Source organism: Macaca nemestrina, chromosome 18 (genome assembly GCF_043159975.1).
Source record: "Macaca nemestrina isolate mMacNem1 chromosome 18, mMacNem.hap1, whole genome shotgun sequence".
In the NCBI taxonomy this organism is placed as follows: domain Eukaryota; kingdom Metazoa; phylum Chordata; class Mammalia; order Primates; family Cercopithecidae; genus Macaca; species Macaca nemestrina.
Window position 1 is genome coordinate 80,943,248 of NC_092142.1, and position 24,443 is coordinate 80,967,690.

Below are 24,443 nucleotides of genomic sequence, written 5' to 3' on the forward strand. Positions count from 1 at the left end.
CCCAATGATAACATTTTGTGAAACTGTAGTATAATATCACAACCAAGATATCAACATTGATACAGTTGATAGATCTTACTCAGATTTCGTTTTACTTGTACTCACTTGTATGTGTATGTGTCTGTGTTTAGTTCTTCACAATTTTATTACGGGTGTTGGTTTCTGTATTAAGCCACTGTGTTTTGAGGGTTTTTATTTTTTATAGCAGTCTAGCTTTTATCCTCATACAAGACAGTAGAACAACATGTGCCAGGAAAGAATGATGTATTCAAAGATGGAAGACTCAGATGTATTCTTCTCACTGGTCTGTAAAGAATAACTTTATTAAATGATAGTCAGCATGTATTGGGCACCTGCTTTGTATCAAGCATCATGTTAAGTGCTGGGACAATGCAGTGAGAGTTAAGACAGTCCTAGGTACTACAACTGCAGTGGTTATGTTTATCATCCACCGTATTGCCTATAGCCTATTGGTCTTCAGCAAACTGAATATAAAAGATACTTATTCCATAATGACCGGATCCTCCAAGAGACATCTGCTCCCAACCTGCTTCTTTTAAACCCCCTTCAGAAAATGATGCGCAAACCCATTAATACTTCCTTCTTGGATGTGGGACCTCCTCCTAGGAGGGAGTGATGTGTCTCAGAATAGTCTCTGCAAGGAATTCTGGTGTGATTCAACTGCGAGAAATAACCACCATGTCTTAGTTTCAGTTCTCCCAGAAACAGACCTTTAGATAAGGATTCAAGGGCAAGTAGTTTATTTTGGAGGTCATCCCAGAAACTACCAGTAGGGGGGTGGAGATGTGAGACAGGGAAGGGAAGGAAATCAGGTATCACTGAGGACAACCAAGCTTAATACTGCTGGGGGCTTAATCCTTCCATAAACTGGCCCGGCGCAGTGGCTCATGCCTGTAATCCTAGCACTTTGGGAGGCCGAGGCGGGTGGATCAGGAGGTCAGGAGTTCAAGACCAGCCTGGCCAAGATGGTGAAATCCCATCTCTACTAAAAATACGAAAATTAGCTGGGCGTGGCAGCAGGCACCTGTAATCCCAGCTACTCGGGAGTCTGACGCAGATAATTGCTTGAACCCAGGAGGTGGAGGTTGCAGTGAGCTGAGATTACACCACTGCACTGCACCCCAGCCTGCGTGACACAGCGAGACCCTCCTTCCAAAAAAAAAAAAAAAAAAAATCCTTTCATAAACTGAATCCTTCTGGAGAAACTCTGAAATGCAGTAAACACCTTTCTCAGTGTTATTCTACCTGCTGGCTGAGGTTGTTCACTATTTATTCACTAACATTCATTGCTTATTGGTTGAAAGTATGCATGGGGTGGATTTCTTCCCCATCACTTCCAGTTTCTCCATAACAAAGCAACGTAAAACCATGCAGGTTCTAACATTTGGAAGTCCAGCAGGCACGCACAGATAAGTGTAGGGGAAAGGAAGTGGGGCACCACGGGAATAACTAATGTCATAACTAATGTCTTACTTATAGGATAATAATTCACTTGAAATAATGAATAACTTCCCTTTTCTGATCTTTAGATTTAGAGGAAATAAAACAAGGAGACTAGAAGCAAAGACTTTAGAGTCAGAGTGATGGAGATTTGAATCCTGGCTCTGCATGTTGTAGTGCTGAGCTGATGAAATGAGACGGTGCCTATATTCCCTACAGACACTTATTGGACAATGTTAGGTGCTCTTGTTATAGCTCACATTCAAGATTACATGTGCAAAACTTGTACAGGAATGTTCAAAGCAACATTATTGATAATAGCCCCAAAATGGAAACAACCCAAATATCCATTAACTGTTGAATGGATAAATAAAATGTGACATGTTCATGCAATAGAATATGATTCAGCCAGAAAAGGCAAGAAATCCTGATGCATGCTACAACATGGATGAACCATGAAAACATTTCGCTCATGTTTTCCTTAGCCAGTTGCAGAAACAACTCATAAAAGGCCACATATTGTGTGATTTTACTTGTAGGCAATGTCCAGAATAGGCTAACCCACAGAGATAGAAAGCTGGTGGCTGCTGAAAACTAGGGGTTTTGGGGTGAAATGGCGAGTGACTGCTAATGGGTTACTTTTTAAGGTGAAACAATGATGGTTGCACAAGGCCAAAAAACCACCGATTTGTACACTCTTTCTTTTTTTTTTTTTTTTTTTGAGATATAGTCTCGCTCTTGTCACCCAGGCTGGAGTGCAGTGGCACCATCTCAGCTCACTGCAACCTTCGCTTCCAGGCTCAAGCGATTCTCCTGCTTCAGCCTCCCAAGTAGCTGGGATTACAGGCACCCCCCACCATGCCTGGCTAATTTTTGTATTTTTAGTAGAGACAAGGTTTCACCATGTTGGTCAGGCTTGTTGCGACCTCCTAACCTTAGGTGACCCGCCTGACTTGGCCTCCCAAAGTGCTGGGATTACAGGCGTGAACCACTGCACCTGGCCTGATTTGTACACTTTAAATTGGTAAATTGTATGATATGTGAATTAGATATTAATAAAGCTATCACAAAAAAGATTACACCTACAATAACGTCAGTCTCATTCGAATTTCAATGCTGTTTGAATGGGAGAGGATGGCCTATCCCCTTGGACATGGCCATGGATGTGTGTCATAGGGGGCAACATCAATGTGACTAAAAGATGAGGAGCCACTGCATTAGAAAAATAAACATTAGACTCTTGTTTCATTATCTCAATATGACAGCTTTGCCCCTGGGACCCTCCTCTTGCCTTCATTTCTCTCAGGGCAATGCAAAAAAGAGTACAAACCAGGAGGGAAAATGAGGTTTGAATAATAAGTGGTTTTCAGTTAGCTGCATTGAAAACTGAGAGTCGACTTGTATTAATTTTCACGATCAAATTACTTCATTTTGTCTCTCCCCTGACTGCTAGGGTAATTTTATGCCAGAATTATTTTAGTCCTTCTAATTTTGTGTGCATCAATATTTAGTGGGTGTTTACCTAACCCACAGCACACCCAAATGTTTTTGCTCCCCCAGAGACCATGGTAGTGCAACATAATATTAATAGGTGGTGCGTGGTATGGAGATGAGGTTCCCTTTATTTCTTGTCCTTGTTTGTAAGGAACATTCAGGTGGTGTTTCTTGGAAAGCAACTTATATGTTATTCAGATGCACCTACAAAACTAAAAGCAGTACTGTGGATGCTATGGGTTCATTATCTGATACTAAATGCAATTCTAGCACCAGTGTTTCATTAGGGATTCAGTTATGTAAGATGAATTAAAATTTACCATTTCTTTAGAATTTCCTTTTTGCAAAACACCTTTGCTGTCTGTCATGTGTTTGAATTTTTCTGTCGCTGACAGTATTTCTTCTCCCCTTTTCCTGTAGACTCTTTCCCCTTTAGTTATTTTATTTTGTTCTTGAGATGGAGTCTCACTCTATCACCCAGGCTGGAGTGCAGAGGCACGATCTCAGCTCACTGCAGCCTCCACCTCCCAGGTTCAAGCAATTCTCCTTCCTCAGCTTCCAGAGTAGCTGGGACTACAGGTGCACACCACTACCTCTGGCTAATTGTTTGCATTTTTAGTAGAGACAGGGTTTCACCATGTTGGCCAGGGTGGTCTCAAACTCCTGACCTCAAGTGATCTGCCCGCCTTGGCCTCCCCAAGTGCTGGGATTCTTTCTCCTTTAACTAACACTCTCTCACTTACTCTCGGCTGGCCGTCTCCTCCTCTCACTCCTACTTCATTCTCCTCTCCCTCCTTCTCTGTTTACTTTTTATTGACCCCTTTGTGTTTTCTTCCTAGCTCACAACTGGGTAAAACCCAAGATTCAGCCTTCAGCCTTTCTTTTAACAGCTACATCATTTCACTTCAATTCTCTTGGTTTCAACTCTGAATCTTGGGCTGACGACTCTGCAATAAATGTGAACTTGACACTGGAATGTTTTTAATTTATCTTGTCCTAATGTCCAAAAGTGAATTCCTTATCTCTGGGAACACTTGGCAATTGTGGTACCATTTTGACATGCCCTCTCTTTCCCTTCATTCCCAGGTGAGTTTAATTTCCCTTTGCAAAATCTCTTGGACCCGCTCCCTCTTTCCATTCCTTCTGCCCCTTCCATTTTCCTGATGGCCTCCTGACTAGAGTGACACCCCAGAGGGTCAGCATGTTAATCTGGACAGTCTACACGGTTTGAGAATCTCTCAGGGAATCATGCTGAGGACAGACCTCAGTGCTGCCTTCTCACTCCCTCTATCTTTTCCCAGGGTCCAGAACCACCTCTTCCCTGCACTACTCCCCAAAGGCCTGTGGGATGAGATGATGCTAAGAGCAAGCCTTGGGTAAGAGAGCAGGACAAGAAATGGGGCAATGCAGGGGAGGACATGGGGACCAAGCACAGCGTGGACCACAGGGCCTTGGGGATGTGGAAGGAGAGAGAGAGAGAAAAAAAATACCAGCAGAAAGGTTTCCTGCCTATCACTGTGGAATGGTTGACGACAACCAGGATGCCGCAGCCAGGGGAGATACAGGGGAGGAATGAGCTGAGGAGGGGAGGGAAGTTGTTCCAGAATGGCTTCTGTGGATGCTAAGGCTTAGTGCATGGCACCCGACATAGACTCGTTAAATATTCTTTTGATTCCATACAAATGTCGGTCAGTTTATTGTATAACTGAGATTATAGACTGTGCCTCCCCGTGCCACAATAAGGTAAAAGGGGTTGCATTGCTCTTATTCTTGGACTGAGGGAGGTGGCCACATAAACTATGGCAGATAAGTGGAGTTTATAAGCTGCAGCAGGCTATTTAGGGCAAGAACTCTAAACTCTTTATGGCACACCAAGACTCTGAACCTTGAAAGTGTGTGCCAACTAAAAATAATTGCTGATGAAGTTAGAATTATTAATATTTTATATTATCAGAGATAAATGTAACTTCTGATTAATATGAGAAAACCCAAGTAACCTCACCGAATGGGTATAAAGATCAACTCCAACCAAGGAATGTGATGACTTAGCTGACACAGGTTAACGCAAGACTTGATATAGGAGATAGTGAAAATGGGAGTATTGGCTAATGAATTAATGCACCTGTTCCTGCATTCAACAAATATTTATGGAGTGCCGTTTACATGCCAGGCAGTGTTCTAGCTACTATAGGCAGAGATGATGGTGAATAAAACATTCTCTGCCTTGAGAAAGTTCAGAGGCTAGTGTGGGTCAGTCAAGTAAGTGAGCAATTGCACGATAACAGAATTTCTCAAAATGTGTTCGTTACACCATTTGCAACAGATCACCTGGGATGTGTGTTAAATGTGCAGCTTCCTGGACTCCACTCCCCAAATGTTCAAATAGACTTTCCTGCAGTGAGGCCAGGAATGAGCATTCCTAACAGACACCCCGGGTGAGCTGCTTTCCCATTACATTTTTGGAATTGCAGTCCCATAAGTTTAGTGTGCCATGATGGAGAGAACCCAGGGGACTATGGGAACTAAAACAGGACCCCTATCCCAACCTGGAGACTGTGGAGGGATCATAGAAGGCTTGCTTTTGGAGGTGGTACCTGAGTTGAGTCTTGGAGGACAAGGGGCAGTAGTAGAAGACAGGAAAGGTAGAGGGAGCAGTGGGCCATGAAGCACGATGGAGCTGGGGTGTCGGGGACCCATGAGTGTTTCTATGAAGTTGGGGCACAGAGGAGTGTGACTTGGAGCAACAGAGGAGATGCGGCAGGTAAATAGGGACCTAATCCAGAAGGAAATTGGGAGAACCCAGCTGACATGGCCATTACCACATTTAGTTGGCACATGGGGTAAGTTTGATATTCCCTGTAATCTCCCTGGAAGGGAACTTGAATGCTGGGCCAGCCCACTGTTGGCCAGGAAAACTCTAGCTGCTTACTTAAAAAAGAATTGTATTGAATTTCTCACTAATAAAGGGGATGTCTTGCCATAAGGTATTTGAAATCAGAGGTCTTCAGACATTTTTGCTTATTGCCCCTAAAGGATTTTTTTAAAAAAATTATTCTATTCCTAGCACATTTTAAAGTGGATACCTAAAATTTTTGTCTTATGTCTAAATGGTTGTAAATAGTAGATACCTAACATTTATTATATTGACATTTTGAGTTAAACTATGATATCATTCTTTTAAATATATCCAGAGCAATCAAAATATCTTGGCAGTTCAATACTTCCAACATGGTTACAACATTTTCAAAACACATAAACATGTTCTCTTGTTAGCAGTTGGAAATTTTACGTATTTTTTTCTTCTTGTATCTGCAGTTCTATTTTACTTCCTTCACAGAATTTTATTCACTATAATATATTTTATACTTAAATGTTTCTTATTGATTTCTCCTCCCATTTCTCTGTAATGAATGTACATTCATATATATAAATATAAACGTATATGGAATAAATATATATGAATATGCATATGAAGATAAAAGCTAAACATATATATATATTACATATATATGGTAACATAGTTACCATAGACTTCTGTATCAGCCACCTTCTGGATTGAGTTAACATTTTAATTATTAGTCATAGATAACAAAATATTACTATAAAATTTTTAAATTATTAAATATAAAAAATAAAGTATTAATTCGATGGATGTGGCTTTTTTCCAATTTTTCAGGTATCTTAATATGAATGCTACTTATTAATAGAAAAATACAGGTTTCAGCATGAATTATATTGCTATTTAAAAAATTTTTATATGTGTATCACTGAGAATTTTCATTCACAGAAGTGAGTAGATGGGGATGGAACTAGATTTGAAGAGCAAGTTTACTCAATTTAAAAATCCATCAATATAATTCTCAATATTAGCATATTAAATAAGCTTAATCATATGATCATATCCATAGATGAAGAACAAACTTTTGACAAAATTCAACATCCTGTTATGATAAAATTCTCAGCAAGTTAGGAATAGATGGGACACTCAATTTTTAAACCTCCTTTTGAATTATATACCCCAAATTACATTTTAAGATCAACTGACAACTAGGTTAGGTTCTTCTTCACTTTTGCTGGAAGCTGAGAATTGAAAACAAGATTACTGGCAAAATAATTTATTATTCAATCTTTAGTGTCCAGAAATTAAACCAAAATGGGTTTAAACCCTTATCAAATGAGTACTAATTATACTAGTTGTTTTTTTTTCTCCGAGGCATTACATTACCTAAGTATACTCAGAGTTGGGTAAATCACAACAGCGTTAATGTTAATCTCAATATAATACAATATTGTGAATGAAATATTTTTGATAAAATGCTTTTATCTTTTGTTTGTTAAATATATTTTAGGACAACTTTATAACTGAAGATTTAACTCATTCAACTTCTGGAATATGCTCATCATGTAATTGGCAAAGCCATTTCACGCTGTCAAGTCAAACAGCTAAATCAAAGTATTTAAATTATTTTTGAGTTTTATGGCCACATTATATTTAATGATCAGCTGTTAGAAAAAATAATTGACTTCATATTTCAGTTCAAATAAACACGTTAACAGTGTACTCACGACAATCATTTTGTTTTATTTTGTTTTTGACAGATAGACAGTGTTTTGTTCAGTTTGGGCTGCTATTCCAAAGTACCAGAGGTGGCTTATCAGCAACAGGAGGCTTATCAACAACATAATTTTTTTTCACAGTTCTGGAGGAGGCAAGTCTGAGATCAGGGTGCCAGCATGATTGGGTTCTGGTGAGGCTGCAGAACTGCTGGCTCTGCGGGTTGCTGGCTTCCTTTATCCTCCCACGGCCAAAAGAGGGCAAGAGAACTCTCCAGGTTGTAAGGGCACTAATCCCATTCCTGAGGGCTCTACTGCCATAGTCTAATTACCTCCCAAAGGCTCTACCTCCAAATACCATCACATTGGGGGTTAGGATTTCAGCATATGAACTTGGGGGTTGAGGTGACACAAACATTCAGTCCATTGTCAGCAGACAGATAGAGCAGGAAGTTTGTTGTTTGTTGTCATTGCCATGGTTTTATTATTTAGATCATTTCCACGGGAAAATTCAGAGCATGTTGAGGTGGCCAGTTGCATTGAGCCAGAGACATATGAGAAAGGAATCACAGGAGTCGAGGGAATTAGGCAACTGGACAAGAACATTCTAGGCAGAGGAAACTGCTAGATCAAGGAGGGTGTCCCATGTGTTTGATAAGAAGTAAGTAGGTCCTTGGGACTAGAATGGAGTGAATGAGGGGGTAGAAGTCAGCTGTGGTCTAAGAGCTACAAGGGCCAGATCATCCTTGTAGCCATTTAAGGATTTTGGCTTTTCTCTAGGTGAGAAGGGAGACTTTGCCAGGTTTTCAGTAGATGAGTGATAAGATCGGACTAAAGTTATGAAAGGAATTTTTTTCTGGTGCTGGGTTGAAAACGGACTGTTGGGAGACAAGCGTGGAACCAGAGGGATCTACTGGAAGCAGCTGCAATGCTGGCAGCGGGTGATGACGCCTAGGACTAGGTTAGCAGCAGTGGAGGGAGTCAGAAGTGGTCAGGTAGTGGATACATTGTGAAGGTAGAGCCAGCAAGGTTTCTTGGTGCATTGGATGTGGATTGATTCCAAGAACAGAGTCAAGGGGAGTCCAGTGCTTGCATGCTGTGCTGCTGAAAGGACGAAGTTGCCCTCACTGAGACAGGGAAGGCTATGAATAAAGTAAATTTAGCACATGTAACTTTGGAAGTAGGAGTTAGAGTGGGCTGTGAGATCACAAGTAAGATGACAACCCTGTAGGAAACAGGGAGAAGTTGAGTCTGTGGAACAATATGGGTGGGAGGAAGAGGAGGAGGTTAAAGAGAGAGTGAGAAAATTAAGAGAAGCTCAAGAAAGTGTCTAGGAGGTGAGTGAAACTCCCTGGTGGTGGTGAGAGGAGACAAAGCATCCTTTAGTAAGTAGAGTTATCATCACTGTTGTATTTCCTTTGGTGATTGTGGTAGTTTCCTAGGTCTGCCTTAAAGGATGACCATGACCTTGGTGGCTTGAATCAGCAGCCCACAACTTTTATTGGTACCAGCAACTGGTTTCATGGAAGACACTTTTCCACAGGTCTTTGTGGGGGTAGCGGGGGATGGTTTTAGGATGATTCAAGTACATTACATTTATTGTGCACTTCATTTGTATTACTATTACATTGTCACATATAATGAAATAATTATACAACTCACCGTAATGTAGAGTCAGTGGGAGCCCTGAGCTTGTTTTCCTACAACTAGACAGTCCCATCTGGGGGTGATGGGAGACAGTGACAGATCACCAGGTGTTAGATTCTCATAAGGAGCACACAACCTAGATCCCTCACATGTGCAGCTCACAGTAGGGTTTGTGCTTCTATAAGAATCTAATGCCACTACTGATCTGACAGGACGCAGAGCTCAAGAGGTAATGTGAACAATGGAGAGAGGCTGTGTATACAGATGTAGCTTCACTAGCTTGCCCACTGCTCACCTCCTGCTGCGCAGATTGGTTCGTAACAGGCCACGGACTGGTACCAGTCTATGGCCCAGAGGTTGGGGAACCCTGGCTTAAATAAAAGAAATCTAAATCTATTTGCTCACAGTTCTGGAGGACAGACTTCTAAAACCTATGTGTTGGTAGGGCCATAGTTCCTCTAGAGGCTCCAAGGGAGGCTACTCACTGTCTCTTTCAGCTTCTGGTGGCTCCAGGCATCACCTGGCTGTGGCACTGTGGCTGTAATCTCTGCCCTGTCTTCACGTGGCCTTTGTCCTGTGTCTACCTCTGTCGTCTTCTCTTCTCTTATAAAGATATGTGTCACTGGATTTAGAGCCTATGCTAATCCAAGACGATCTCATCTCCACATCCTTTACTTTGTTACATCTATAAAGACCCTCTTTCTCCAAGGATCATATTCACAGGTTCCTGGAGTTAGAACATGGACATATCTTTTGAGGGACTACTACTCATACCACCACAGAGTATGAATACCTCTATCCCATCCATCTTTTTTACCCCAACATCAATGCCACCAAAAATAGCTTTACTGCTATAAATTTTGTTTTGCAAGCAGATAAGAGAGGTTGAGTTTCACCCTGAAGTCAGAATGACATAGCGAAGCAGTGGCTGACAAGAGGCAGAAGGACCTGTAAGAAAGTAGTTCCCTGAGAAACTGAAGAACTCTTGGCAAGGCTTCCCAAGACCATAGAATTGGGCATTTGAGCCAATCTTATCTGGATCCTAAAGTTTAGAAGCGTTCAGCTGATATCAGTGTTATAATGGCATAAAATATGATCATACTATACATTCCACTTTGTAATCTGCTCTCCTTGCTTAGAAAATATTGCAATCTTTTTCTCAAATCATTAAATATTTCTCAACAACACAATTTTTAATGGCTGCATAGCAGTCCATCAAACTAAAGTACCGTAATTTATATAACAAATACTTTATGGTAAGCCATTTAGGATGTTTCTACATTTTGCATATGATAAATAACACTGAAATGAACAACTCTCTTTATAAATCATTGTGAACATCTTTGATTATTTTCAAATGGGCTCATTTTAAATAACCATGAACCATGAATTACTGTTTTGTGATAGCAATTTCTGCTCATCGTTTCCTTTATGAATTAAAACTTTTCCTTCAGGCAAAAAAAAAAAAAAAAAAAAAAAAGAAAGAAATGAAGTTCCTGGAACATCTGGCTTATGATGTAATTTACTTTTGTTATTCAGCTCTGCTCCCAAATATTTAAGTATCTTCTTTCTAATAGTCTCAACCTAGGTTTAATGTCCCTTCTGGAGACTGGAGATACAGATACAAGTGTGTTTCCTTTTGTGAAACTTGGCCATGACTATTCATGCCAAAGTTGTATATTAGTTGCTTTCAGCTTCTATTCATCAGGTTGTAGGACCCAAGAAGAAAGGACAGAAGCCGGAAAGAATTAGACTGCAGGAATTTTTGTTGGGACCAAGAAGACTCTTGTGATAATGGCTGCCATGGAAAACTGTGACATGCCAGACCATCTACATAGACTGTCCTTATAACCAATAGAAGTTAGGTATTATTATCTGCAGTACTGGTGAGCAGGTGAGCAGGCTCAGAGCAGAGAGAGCAGGTCTCATTGTCAATTAAGTAGCAGAGTTGGAATTCTAACCCAGGTCAGTCTAACTCAAAGCCACCATGTTGTACATCAGTGGGGCTCCCATATCTTTGAACTTTGAATGCTGGTTAAGATTTCTCACCAAAATTGTGGAAGTCATGTAGGCTTGCCAACTTTTACTTTTGCCAAGTAAGGATATCAAACAGCAACAACCACTAAGTGTGATCATCTACCACAGTGGTCTCATATACAAAAAGCTATTTTAATGCTTGAAAGAGGAGGAAAGCTATCATCTCTGAAGACAGTCCCTTCAATGAGGTGAATCAGATCTTATGGAAATTCAATATGTTGTCCTTGCTGGTGGTCAGCATCTCGCCATGGACCAGGGAAAGTGGGCACTCTCTCCAGACACCATCTAAGAAGCACTTCAGGAAGTCACGCTGGAATCACTGCCCTGACAGAGGGTTGCTCTGGCTTGGCTGACCAACGTGGAAAGGGATGCAAGGCCTCCTCTCTGCTGTTGGAAGGGGCTGAAAAAACATTCAGCCTAGTGATAGAGGGGCATCCATTCTATCACTTCCCCCTGTTCAGGGTAGAATTCTCACACTCTGTTCCTTTCCAAGAGTGAGGAAAGGAACGGGAGATGGTGGATGTAAAATTCAAGAAATTTAAGAGGGAGAATAAGAAGAGGGGGGAGAGAGAGAGAGAAAGAGTGAGCGAGAGAGAAAAAAACAGAGAGAGAGAGAGAGAGAAATACTGGGACACATGGGGAGAAACATTTTTATACATGTTGATCTCTTAATGTATTTAGGAGAATTACAGTTGTATAGACAGAGAATCCTTGTAATTATCCAAGAGAAAAAATCGAAACAGAGCTCAGGGATCTTTCAATCTGTCTTTTCCTAACAGAATTCGCTGATTCACTGTGTATGGAACGCAAGGCATGCAGGAGCGTGCCTTACTCCTCACGCACACCCAAGCCCCAAGGGCAAGGAGGGGTCTGTATCTCTAATTATTGGTCTGGAATAAACATTTAGCAAATAATTGATGAATCAGGGAGTGGACTAAAGCTAATCATCAGGTAATCTATTATTGTTTAATTTCAGTGGATTGCCTCTCCCTACCCTTATTGCTTCATTCTTGGATTTATAGTCATAAGTGGCAGACAAGGGCAAAGTTGGCTTGGGAGTGGTCTCCACAAATAGAAAGTCACAGGATAAGTAAAGAACACGCAAGTCAGGGTAATTTCTGACCCATCGGTCAGGAGGAGGTTCCTGAAGTCAAGTGTTATTGAATGAGAAATCTGGACCAGACATTGTACTTGACATTTAACCAGCATTTATCTCACATAACTTTCCTAAGAACACAATGAGGGAGAGACTATTAATGTTATCCCCAGTTTACAGACTGCAGAGCCCAAGGAGATGCTTAGCAGCTGGGCTTGAGAGCTGTAATGGAGCAAGGAAGGAACCCACACCCACCTTCAACAGCCTTCCTCCGGTCCAGCAGCTGTGAGCAGGCCTCCTTGTTGGAAGTGGACTGACTGGTTGACTCACTGGCAGTGCATGTGCAGAAACACATCCAAACACATACACACGTACACACACAGACACCTACACACAGATACAGAGAGATACACATATACGTCTACATATATACACATATGCAAACACACACATGTACCTACACAGATACAGAGATACATGTATACCTCTACATATATACACACAAGCACATACATACCTACCTACACACAGATAGAGATACACATACACATCGACGTATATACACACATGCACATACACACATATACCTACCCACAGATACAAAGAGATACATGTACACAGCTAAATATATACACACATGCACACACATACCTACAGACAGATACAGAGAGATACACGTTTATGTATATACACACATGCATGCACACATGTATACCTACACATAGATACCGATATATATATATATACATTCACATCTATGTATATACACATGCACATACACACATATACCTACACACAGATACAGAGATGTACCCATCTCTCTCTCTCTATATATATACACACACACATGCACATACACACATATACCTACACACAGATACAGAGAGATACATGTACACATCTACATGTATATACACATACACACATACACCTATACGCAGAGATATACACATCTGCATATGTATACATATGCACATATATACATATACTGATGCAGATACAGAGATAGACACATCTACATATACATACACACATGCACATACATACACAAATATTCACTCAAAGACACACACGAATATATAGATATGCCTGTGTACATGCACATCCACACACCTATGCATGTGTGCACAGGTACAATACCCTTATACATATCTACACATGCATGTGCACACACACATATAAACACATATGAATGGAGACACCCCCACACACTCCCTACATCCTCCCCATATGCCGCACATACACCCACAGACACAGACACACACCTCTACACACATGAGTACATAAACATACGTGTGCGCATGTACACACACACGAATATCCACATACCTACATATGTATACACATACATACACTTACACACACACAGACACATTCAGGTACACCTACACACCTATACACCTGTACACAAGCACACACATGCAGGTATACACACATATACATGCCCCTAGACAGATACACACACACACACACACACACACGCACACCACTCTGCAAAAGCCCTGGTTACATACCAAGTTCTGATGCTAATTTCCATCTGACCTCACATTTGTCACAATTCATGAACCAATGCTGATATATTATTATTAACTAAAGTCTATACTGTATTCAGATTTCCTTGGTTTTTACCTGATGTTTCTTTTCTGTCTCAGGTTTCCACATTACATTTAGTCGTCACGTCTTCTTGGGCTCCTTTTGGCTGAGACTGTTTCTCAGAATGTCCTTGTTTTTTGATGACCTTGACCCAATACTTGTTGGGTATTTTGTAGAATGTTCTGCAATGATAAAGTTGCCTTTTTTTTTTTTTTTAAATCACATCATACTATCAACATGACTTGCCATTGTTGGTGCTGACCTTCACTACCTGGCTGAGGTAGTGTTTGTCGGGTTTCTTCATGGTAAAGTTGCTCTGTTTCTCTGTTTTCATACTGCACTCTGGAAGAAAGTTACCCTGTGTAGCTCACACTTAATGGAGACTTACACTCCAAGTCCTTGAGGCAAGGAGTATTTATGTCCATTATCTATAATTCTTCAGCATGTGAGATTTGTCTCTTCTCATTCACTTAACTGATAACTTATATCACTATGGATGAATGGATGTTTATTTATATTTTGGATAATTTCTCCACATGAGTACGATATTTTACCAAAAAAGTTAAAAGTGACACAGAAACTATAAAAACTGGAATTTTGCTTGATAACAAACACCGTGATAGTCAAGAATAGGGCACTTTTGTTAAAAGAGCAAATAAGTCTTTGGACACATAAGCAAAAATATAGCTTTAAGGATAGGGGAGGTGATAATCTTATTCTAGTCTATGTTCTTTGCACTGTACTGAAATTGTTGTGCCCAGTCCCGGGCCTAATCTTTCAGGGGAGATGTAAGAAATTGGATGCTATTCTGAGAAGTGGCTGCAGATCCCTGAAACCCTATAAAAAATGGGATCTGACTTACTTGGAATTTATAATTGAGGAGTTTAGACATCTTTACCACATATTATTTCAAAGACAGAAAAAAGGCATGGTCCAGCCCCAACTACTGGCCATCTTCTCCTAGTCTCCTCACCCCTCCCCACTGTATGAAATAGACAAATATGTAATACATGATATTTGTACAATCACAAACACTTAAAACATCAGTTATTACCCTAATGCTCAAAAAGCAAGAAACAAACAACCAAACAAAAACCCTGTATTACCAACAAGATCTCTGTGATGTCCCTGAGACGATCTGTTATGGCTTGTACCACCCTGTCCATATCCTGAACTTTGGGTCACTATGACGTCAACACACAGTCATTCTTTGCTTGGCAAATCATGCCGTCATTATGTTACCCTCGTCATAGCAACATGTTCTTCAGTTATTGTAACAACGTGATTTTAAAAATGTTTGAGCTCTGAAATATCTTTCAAATATTTGAAAGAAATAGAACAAGACATCCTCCGACTCCATGTGGAGAGGGAAGACAAATGTCAAGATGAATTTGGCCTAGAGGAGAAGGTTCTACTGTCCCGAGCCGTCGTCTTGAATGGGAAAATCAGCTTTCAGAGGCAGTGAAGCGCCTGTTCTCAGAGATGTTTTGGCAATAGACAAGATGACCACTTGGTGGGGATGTTACAGAGAGAATCCCCATTCAGATGGGCAGTTCCTTCCTCAAGTTCTCTTCTAAACTCATGATCCACCAATTCTAAGAAAGTATACATTGGAGGATTCTCAGCATTTTTTTCCCAGCATTGCTTTGCCCAGCATTTTTTTTTTTTCTTTTTGGTGGGAAGGCAATCTTTTCTTTTGGGTAAGATGTTTTGTTTTCAGAAGGCATTTTCCAAAAGGCCCCTCTGCTGGCAGGAGGAAATGGCACATTGACCCACCGGCATCATTAGCAAGAATGAGTTGGTCCAATTGGCTCCTTCTCTCTGGAAGGCTGAGAGCAAGCTTGCCAGAAAAGGGACACTGGCCAAGCCATGATGGCCTCGAGAATAGCTTCAGGACAAAATGGTGGGGACAAACAAGAAACACGATTTAGCTCAATAGATTGGGGGAAATCTTCATTCAGTGGTAGCTCTCAGATGGACCGACCCTGACGTCAGGATGAGGACGTTCAGGGCTCAGAAAGGGTTGGGCTAGTTCTCACCTGGGGATTCTACAATTCCATATATTCCCCAACTGGTAAATAGCCTTCCTTTCCACCACCATGCACACCCCCCCTCCACTAGTCCCTGCTCCTGCAGCAGGCCTCCTGGAAGCACTGGGTCCTCAACTCTGCAAGGCCAGGAACCGGGTCTATATTATTCACTGCTGAATTCCTTCATGGCTAGTGCAGAACTGGCCATGTAGAAGGCTCTCAATAGAAATGTGCTCCTTCCTATATTCATCCAACAAACATTAATTATGTATACATGATGTGTCAGACACTGGACTGGGCATTTGGTGAACAGTAAAGGTAAAACAATAAACAGATAAGGTTCCTGCCCTCATGAAGTTTATGGTCTAGTATGGGAGACAGAAAATGGTGTTAAAATAATCAAAGTAAATATATAATTGTGTCTTGAGCTAAGTGCAACAAAGGCAATGAATAAGGCGTGCTGATAGGAGATACTCAGATTGGGTGACAGGAGGTGACGTTTAAACAGATATCTGAAGGATGACAAGGGAAACACCTGGGTGCTGAACTGAAAGAAGAAATAAATGAATGAGGAGGTAGCTGGCAAGAACCTCTTTCTCTCTGCCCAGAGGAAAAAGACTAAGAGGCAGTTGGTATCCCCAAAAATGAGAAAAGTGCCTACCATCCATGAGTACATGTCAGTGCCAGGGACAATGCAAGAATGATGTCATTCACTTTTCAAAACAGCCCTTGGAAGCAGGACTCCTCCTACCCTCATTTTACAGAAGAGGAAACTGAGGCTTAGGAAGGGCAGGTAACTTGCCCAGTGACTCACAGCTAAGTCAGGATTCGAACTCAATTTAAAAGTCTGTGAGACCTGAAAGCTCATGTTCTTAATACTGTTCATCCCCTTCACCATCAGGGCTCATGGAGTATCCTTCCTGGGACTTCTGTGTGGCTTGAGGGTGGCTTTTGCTCACAGATTTTGCCCTCTCCTTGGAAGCCCCAGGACAGAGCAGGTCTGGGAAGTCACAGGGGCTGCCTCCAGGAGGAAAGTCACCTCCTCTCACGTGGACATGCACTTGGCAGGAAACCCAGCCCAAATGTGGGGAGCCACTGACCAAATGCCAAGACTCTCAGCAAAGAGCCATAACTAGTCCTGTCGCCTCACCTGGAAACTGTTTTTCGACCGGAGCTAACTGCCAGGATGCTCTGGGCTGGTGAGGCCACAAGGATTGTGAGAGGTGCCCCGTGGCTCCGAGGACACCCAGGAAGGAATTGGGGTCTGTGGAGTGAGGGAGAGTTCAGGGCTAGCCAAAGACAACTCCAGATCCCTGCCCCTAAGCTTCCCAGCCTGCAGCTGGTAACATCTCCTTGACTCAAATGTCCATGTGGCTGGGAGGGCAGACAAGAGTTGCCATCACTGCACGTAGACCCTCATAATTGCCTTGTTGTCCAACCCCACAGTCCCACAGCACAGTAATGGTTCACAAGACACTGCTTCCCACCCCTTCTCCCTTGGGTCTTGAGTTGGCTCTGAGCCTGAGTTGGCTCTGAGCCCAGGTGGGCTCTGCTTGCCTCCCTTTACAGGGGGTGTACTGCTGGGTCCCTTCCTTCCCAAGTCCTGCCTCCCCAGCATCATCCACAAAAGGCATCCTCTCCCCTCCTCCTCCTGCCCCTCATTTAACTCCAGCACGTGTTTTGGGACAAGTCTATGTTTCATTGGACGCTTTGTTTTACACGACTTCCTCTTATTCTTCATTCTCCTCCTGTTTAAAAAACACGAATCACTAGCATTTATGAGGTTCCTTCTACTGTTCCAGGCAGGATATGATATGATTTTATAGCTGAAGGGATGAAGGTCTAGAGAGGTAAAGTGACCCACCCAAGACTATGTAATTAATCAGTGGTGGAGCTCAGATTAGATTTGAATACAGGGAAACCGACCTCAAATAGAGAAAGGTTCTCTCTAGCTTCGCCAAAGCCCAGCCTTGATCAGAACCTCGCCTCCCTACAGCCGGGCATGTGGCCCACGTGGGGCACACCGTGAGCCCAGGTGCAGTGGCCCCTCTCTGGCTCAGCACTGTTAGGTGGTGCTGTAGCGGCACAGTGCTGGCTTTCAAGCCAATTGTGAGTAAGGGATTTATTTTTTTCCCAGCCTCAGTTTTTCTTTCTGTAAATTGGCCATAATAATAATATCCACCTCTAAGTGTTTTACAAGGTTGAAATGGGGTGAAAATAGGAAAGATCTAGCACATAATGTATTAATTTTTATTTTTTTTATTATTATTTTTTGCCTAAAGCAGGCAGTGGAATAGAATGCTTAGGAGCAAAAAGCTCTGAGATCAGGCTGCAAGACTGCACTGCTGTGAGATCTTGACTAAGTCTCTTATCCTCTCTGTGCCCTGGTTTCCTCACCTGTAAAATTACTATAATACTAGAACCAGCTTCATAAGGATATTGTATTCAAGGAGAATGAGCCGAGTGCCAGTGAATGGAGGCTGGCATAGAATAGGCTTGCAATAAAGCGAATGAACAAATAAGCAGCTATGCACAGCCTCTGTCACAAAAAAGTACCAGTAGATGTTAGCCGCTATTATTTAATTGTCATTATTATCTCTCCCTGGCATGTTTCCCCTCAGGAAAGACCAAAGCACTTTCCTCTGCCAAGGAATATCTTCCTCTACTTTCATATCCCTCTCCATCCAACCCTTCAGCCTGCCTCAGTTGGGATTTGTAGGAGTCCTGAAGCTATGGACCAGATCAGAGGTGCCTTCCCTTCCAGAATCTATTTTCCAAACTTCATTGATTGCCTGAATTTATATGCATGCACACACACACACACACACACACACACACACACACACACTCTCTCTCTCTCTCTCTCTCTCTCTCTCTCTCACTCACTCCTGAGTCAGAAAAAGGACTCAGCACCCAGACACACTGCAGGCTCTTGAAGAAGACAGTATTTTCCCGGGAGCTAGAGGATTTTCCTGTTATTCTCTGTGCAGTTCGAATTCTGTCAATTATTATCCAATTAGTCATCTCTCCAGAGGTGGACTGTCATTAAAAAAATAGGTGTGTGTTTGTGGGTGAGTATGTGCATGTGTTGTGTATGCAGGGGGCAGGGAGGGGGAGAGTGGTCAAATAGGAAGTGCCTTGGTATTTATGTTGAAGTGCACACTGGTTTAAATTACCCACTGGGAATATGATTATGCTTAATCTCTGCTCAGTCGAAAGGGGCTGGGGCTGCTTTCTCCCCTCCCTTCTTGACTCTCTGTTCACATAACTCAGGCTGCCTCCAGTCAGCCTTTGCCCACTAGACTCACTGGCCCTGAGCACTTGAAGGTGCAGCGAGTCACTGAGAATGAGCACTTTCTTCTCAGACACGACATGGATCTGTCTGGCTGTCCCCACAGTACTGTGCGGGACAGTATTTTGCAAATACAAGAAGAGCTCGGGGCAGCTGTGGAACTGGATGGTCTGCCTGGCAGGCCTCTGTGCAGTCTGCCTACTCATCCTGTCCCCGTTTTGGGGCTTGATCCTCTTCTCTCTGTCATGTTTCCTCATGTATACTTACTTATCTGGCCAAGAGTTGTTACCTGTGGATCAGAAGGCAGTCCTGGTGACAGGTAAGCAGAACGGCGCTGCAATTTTCACGGAGGGCACGATCTGAAACTTGCTTTGCCTTAGCAGGACTTTGTCAAATCTGGCTTAAAAATAAAATACTTGGCATGGAGTAAATGAAAGCCCTCGCCCAAGTATTTTTCATGACATTGCTTTGGTTCAGTTTTTTCCAGGAGGTGCATTTGAAGGGGCTGGTAGCAGGAGGGAAGGAGAGGATGAAATGCACCCAGACAATGAGTTTGTTAATTTCCCAGGAATAAATATTAATAGGCAAAATGGCAATATTTCATGTGTTCTGTTGTACCCAGGAATGTCCCATAGATTGTTTTTTAGGCTTAAATGGACTTTTGTTCTGAGATCATTGTTTGGCCAGGTTCTCCACCTGGACCCTTCTTCCCTAGGTATGCAGGAAAGCTTACAAGCCAAGTTCTACTGGCCCCTTGCTGTTTTGAAAGGTTGAAGGGATTCACTCACCTGGGCTGGAGACTTTGCAGTTTGCTTGGCTGCTGTCAAGAACCTTGCGTCCTGTCTGAACTGTTCTTCATTAGACCTCTAATGTTTCTTAATTGGACCAAGCTGGCAGTGTGTCCAAATTCGGTTGCCTGTTAGCTGAGCTGCCAGTTTTTCCCTTCTTTGTGTGTGTGTGAGTGTGTGTGTGTGAGTTTCCCCACCGCAAGTGTGAGGCCAAATTAAATTTCTTTGAGTTGTAAAACTGGTTTGTTTGGTTATGGAGTTTAAGCTTGGATATGGCTGTAATTAGGATTATCCAACGTTATCCTAACCCAGAAAGCCCTGCCAAATTAAAAAAAAATCAGCTGTGGAATCGTTTGTGGGAGATCATCACCCCTCTGACCATGGGCCTCAGGGTGAAGGCAAGAATGGGATGGGGATGTGGTTGAGAGAAAATCTGGGGCTTGGCAATTTACAGAGAAACAGATTTTGTTATTGTGTTAAAGAAAAACGCTTTCTTGAAACAAAATTCAAGTGGTGCTTGTTGGGGGTTTGATGTGTCACAGAAAACAAGCTTATTTAAATTAATTTTTGAAAGTTTAAGGGGAGAAAATTCAGTCAATGGGATATTTATCTGCAAGAACGTCTGACCTCACCTGGAATCAGGTATCTGGGAGTCTGGCTGGGTTTTCCACATTTTCACTAGAATTCTCAAATGGCTTATCGGTGACATTTGTAAGAGAGTCTCAATCTTCCTATTCCGTGTCCTGTTCTATTAGGAAAGCTTAGGATGAACTCAGGCAAACCACAGGGTAGCTGAGAAAAATGGGAATTCCTTCTTGCTTGTTTATTTTGTCAACATTCTTTATCTTCTGCATTTCAAGATGCAGGCATGAATTAACGCTCACAAAACAGGCACCCAACTCAGTGAGCCCACATCAGCCGCTGAAGGTGCCGTGTTTAGTGTTGAGTAAGGATGATTGAATTAATTAGGCAACTCAAGCTTAAGGACTAATCCCTACATGAAATGCTTACAGCAATTATGAAAGTTTAGGATTAAGATGAGTACTACATATATTTAAGGATGACTGAAATGTGACTTTCACGTTCTTTGTTATTTTCAAATTCTCTGTCATTTAATGAGGAATGCTATATGCTCATATAATTCTGGACAAGGTTTCAAAACCTTTGTATGAAATCGAGAAATTTAAAATGAATTCATTTTGTTAGACCAGAACTCTTTAAAGAATGAGAAGCCATGCTGAGTTTGGAATGACCTTTGTTTCACATTGGCTTATGATAACATAGATTAGTATGCGTTTTGGTGGGGCAGGACCGGCAAAAAATGTGGCAGTGTACATCAAAAGCCATACATATTGTTCCTTTATCTGATAATCCAAGTCTTGGACATTTATTTTAAAGACATAATCTGAAATATGAAAACAAAAGAGTAGAAGCAAAACCAAAATGGCACATTCAACACAATCTTATTGTTTAATAAGATTAATATTCAATATCAAAAGCAACCAAAGGGTGATAATATATGGTACATCCTTTGGGTATGACAATGTGCGACCATTTAATATGACAGCCCCAAGAACTGTGTTAAATGGAAAACTGCCTGGGCCAAAGGAAAACTCACAGGAAACCCCAGCTTTGGAACAAGTCTGAGACCACGTCAAATGCATAGATCCCTGGGCTGGGAGAAAAGCTGTGATAACAGCTGGAAGAAAATAGTTTGTATATGGTTGGATTAGTGTACTGGAAAGAGTGTGTAAATGAAAGGAAATAGTTTATAAAGGAAATAGTTGGTTAATGGTTGGATTAGAGTATTTGCATGTTTTTTTTTCTCCCCTGGATTTCAAATTTCTCTAATGTGATTACATTACTCATATAATAAAAATACTTAAAAGAGAGCACTAAACAGCTAAAGCTCCTTTTAGTTTGCATTTAATTATGGATCCAGGCGAGAGGCAATTACAAAGACAAGTCAAAAAAGTAACCTTTTTTTCTCCCCTTTAAGCCCTTGATTTCATTTTGCTAATATGTTCAAAAGTTTGTTGCCTTAGAGACAATATAAATACAGTAAGAAAAAGTAAGCAAGCATAGGGTGTTTGGATACATATTTGTCTTCAAGCTGCCTGAAGCCACAGTGGCCATTCAAATTTTTAAAATGTATGTGTGATGCATTTTATTTTATTTTATTTTATTTTATTTTATTTTATTTTATTTTTTGAGACGGGTCTCACTCTGTTGCCTAGGCTGGAGTGCAGTGGCATGGTCTCAGCTCACTGCAACCTCTGCCTCCCGGGTTCAAGTGATTCTTCTGCCTCAGCCTCCCAAGTAGCTGGGATTACAGGCATGTGCTATCACACTGGCTAATTTTTGTATTTTCAGTAGAGACGGGGTTGTATGATGCATTTTCAATGTATAACTGTAAAATGAGCAAAGAATAGACTGGCATGATTGTAACAACATCTCAACCACAACATAGTGGGAGAAAACTCTGAAGACAGACAGGCTTGGGTTTGAATCTTGCATCTACCTTGCCTTAGGCTAGGTCCCCAGAAGCAGTGCTTTCTGTGAGGATTTGTGCGAAAGATTTATTGGGAGGGTTTCCAGAGAAGATGGGCAGGGAAAAGGAAGAAGCCAGGCAAGGGTGTGACATTGAGAAGTCCTCTGAAGATCACTTGGGCTTAATCACCCTGGGCGGACGTGCGGTAGTGTGGATCACACATCAGAGCTGTGCCAACTGGGGACTGGAGAGCTGTCGTCTTTATGCCTTCACAGCTGTCAATCATTAGTTAAGGGCAGTCACCCCTCTTCCCCCTTGGATGTGGGGAGGAGGGGAGATTTAATTCCGTGCACTTCTGGCACCATGTGGACACTGGCTGGCAAGGTGGGTTCTGGCCCTTTGGGGAAAGAGTCACAGGTGCTGGTTGCTGGGAGTCAAAGTGCACCCTGGATTGATGCGCATAAAAGTGGGAGGGTTCTGGGGGAATAGGACTTTATTTGCTGCATCTTTATTACTAGCTGTGTGGACAGCTGTGTAAACTTTGGTGCTCAGTTTTGGACTTTGGGACTTCTGTTTTCTCTTCTGTAAATGGAAAATAATACACACACACACACACACACACACACACACACACACACCCCTACATAACTTATACTACTATAAATGGAGTTAGCAAATGAGAGAGAGAGAGAGAGAGAGAAGGAGAGGAAGAATGACTGTATTGGGGTGGTGAGGGGGAAAGCTTGAGTAGTTAGGAAGAACACGAAGGAACAAAAAGAACAAAAGAAAAGGTTGACAAACAGAAGCATTCACGTATTCATTCAATAAATATTCACTGAGAGCCCAGTATGTGCCATGCATTTTCCAGAAGCAAAGGGGGAAGGAAATTTTAAGACCATGCAATTACTCTCAAGTGATGGTATCAAAATTCCTACTTTTCTTTCATCTTGGACACACATTCACTGGAGTTCCTTCCCCCTCCTCTGAGGTTATGCACTGTCCTTCTCAGCCTACCCACTAAGCTTGGCAGGAGATGCACAGGTAACTTTAATTTTCTATCCTCTGGCTTTTAATCCTGCCCCCTCCAGTCTTTCTCAAACATCTCAAATATTGAGTATTGATTCACCATCTACTGGGTACAGGGCAGACACCTCAGGGCTTCATGGACCACTGGGAAAGACATGGCCACACCCAACTGTGGCTGTGTGATAGGGCATATAAGAAACCTCCAAGTTCATTCCCAAAGTGGATCCCAGGCAGACACAGGTCTTGTGTGTGGGGCTGGTGAAAGCTTGACAAAGAAAGAGGGACCTTGTTAAGAATCTAAAAGTAGTTTTCCCCAGGGAAAGTGGGAAGGTATTCCAGCCTAACTGGTTAAGTAGCTACAATGAATATAGCTAGCACTCAATAAAGCTTGCTTCATTAGATAATTTTTTTTTAATTTTATTTATTTATTTATTTTGAGACGGAGTCTCGCTCTGTCGCCCAGGCTGGAGTGCGGTGGCGCAATCTCGGCTCACTGCAAGCTCCGCCTCCCGGGTTCACGCCATTCTCCTGCCTCAGCCTCCCGAGTAGCTGGGACTACAGGCACCCGCCACCTCGCCCGGCGAGTTTTTTTGAACTTTTTTTTAGTAGAGACGGGGTTTCACCGTGTTAGCCAGGATGGTCTCGATCTCCTGACCTCGTGATCCGCCCTTCTCGGCCTCCCAAAGTGCTGGGATTACAGGCTTGAGCCACCGCGCCCGGCCTGCATTAGATAATTTTTGATTGAAAATTTCAAAACTGGATATATTGGAGAATGGATCCAGGAGGAGAAGTAAGATCTGTTTTCAGTGAAAATATTTTATGCTCATAAGAAAGGGTCTCAGGTCAGTGAAGATCCCTTCTTGCAATTATTGAATAATCCAACTAAGGTTCTCAAGTTGAATACCATTGGTACCATCTTGGGGTTTGGACTCCT

The 24,443-nt window shown here is 42.0% G+C and overlaps 2 protein-coding genes across 9 annotated transcripts in view; one reads left to right on the forward strand and one right to left on the reverse strand.

Annotated features, from left to right (window-relative positions):
• The window catches only part of LOC105491203 (short chain dehydrogenase/reductase family 42E, member 1), a 31,531-nt gene extending 16,456 nt beyond the window's left edge, over nt 1-15,075 (reverse strand). For 2 of the 8 annotated variants that reach the window (XM_071085015.1, XM_071085014.1), the window contains exons 1-4: nt 14,989-15,063; nt 13,919-14,224; nt 12,545-12,676; nt 106-306 (exon numbers count right to left, since the gene is read on the reverse strand). The gene's annotated coding sequence lies outside the window, so the exon portion shown is untranslated. Of the gene's footprint in view, nt 1-105; nt 307-12,544; nt 12,677-13,918; nt 14,225-14,744; nt 14,855-14,988 lie in introns of those variants that run through there. The other 6 variants (XM_071085011.1, XM_071085012.1, XM_071085009.1 and 3 more) reach the window with 6 other exon arrangements.
• Nucleotides 15,076-19,021: 3,946 nt separating this feature from the next.
• The window catches only part of LOC105491202 (hydroxysteroid 17-beta dehydrogenase 2), a 64,346-nt gene continuing 58,924 nt past the window's right edge, over nt 19,022-24,443 (forward strand). Inside the window, exon 1 of the mRNA XM_011757377.3 lies at nt 19,022-19,523. Within this exon, the coding sequence (XP_011755679.1) occupies nt 19,259-19,523 (265 nt within the window). The 5' untranslated portion in view covers nt 19,022-19,258. The remainder of the gene's footprint in view (nt 19,524-24,443) is intronic.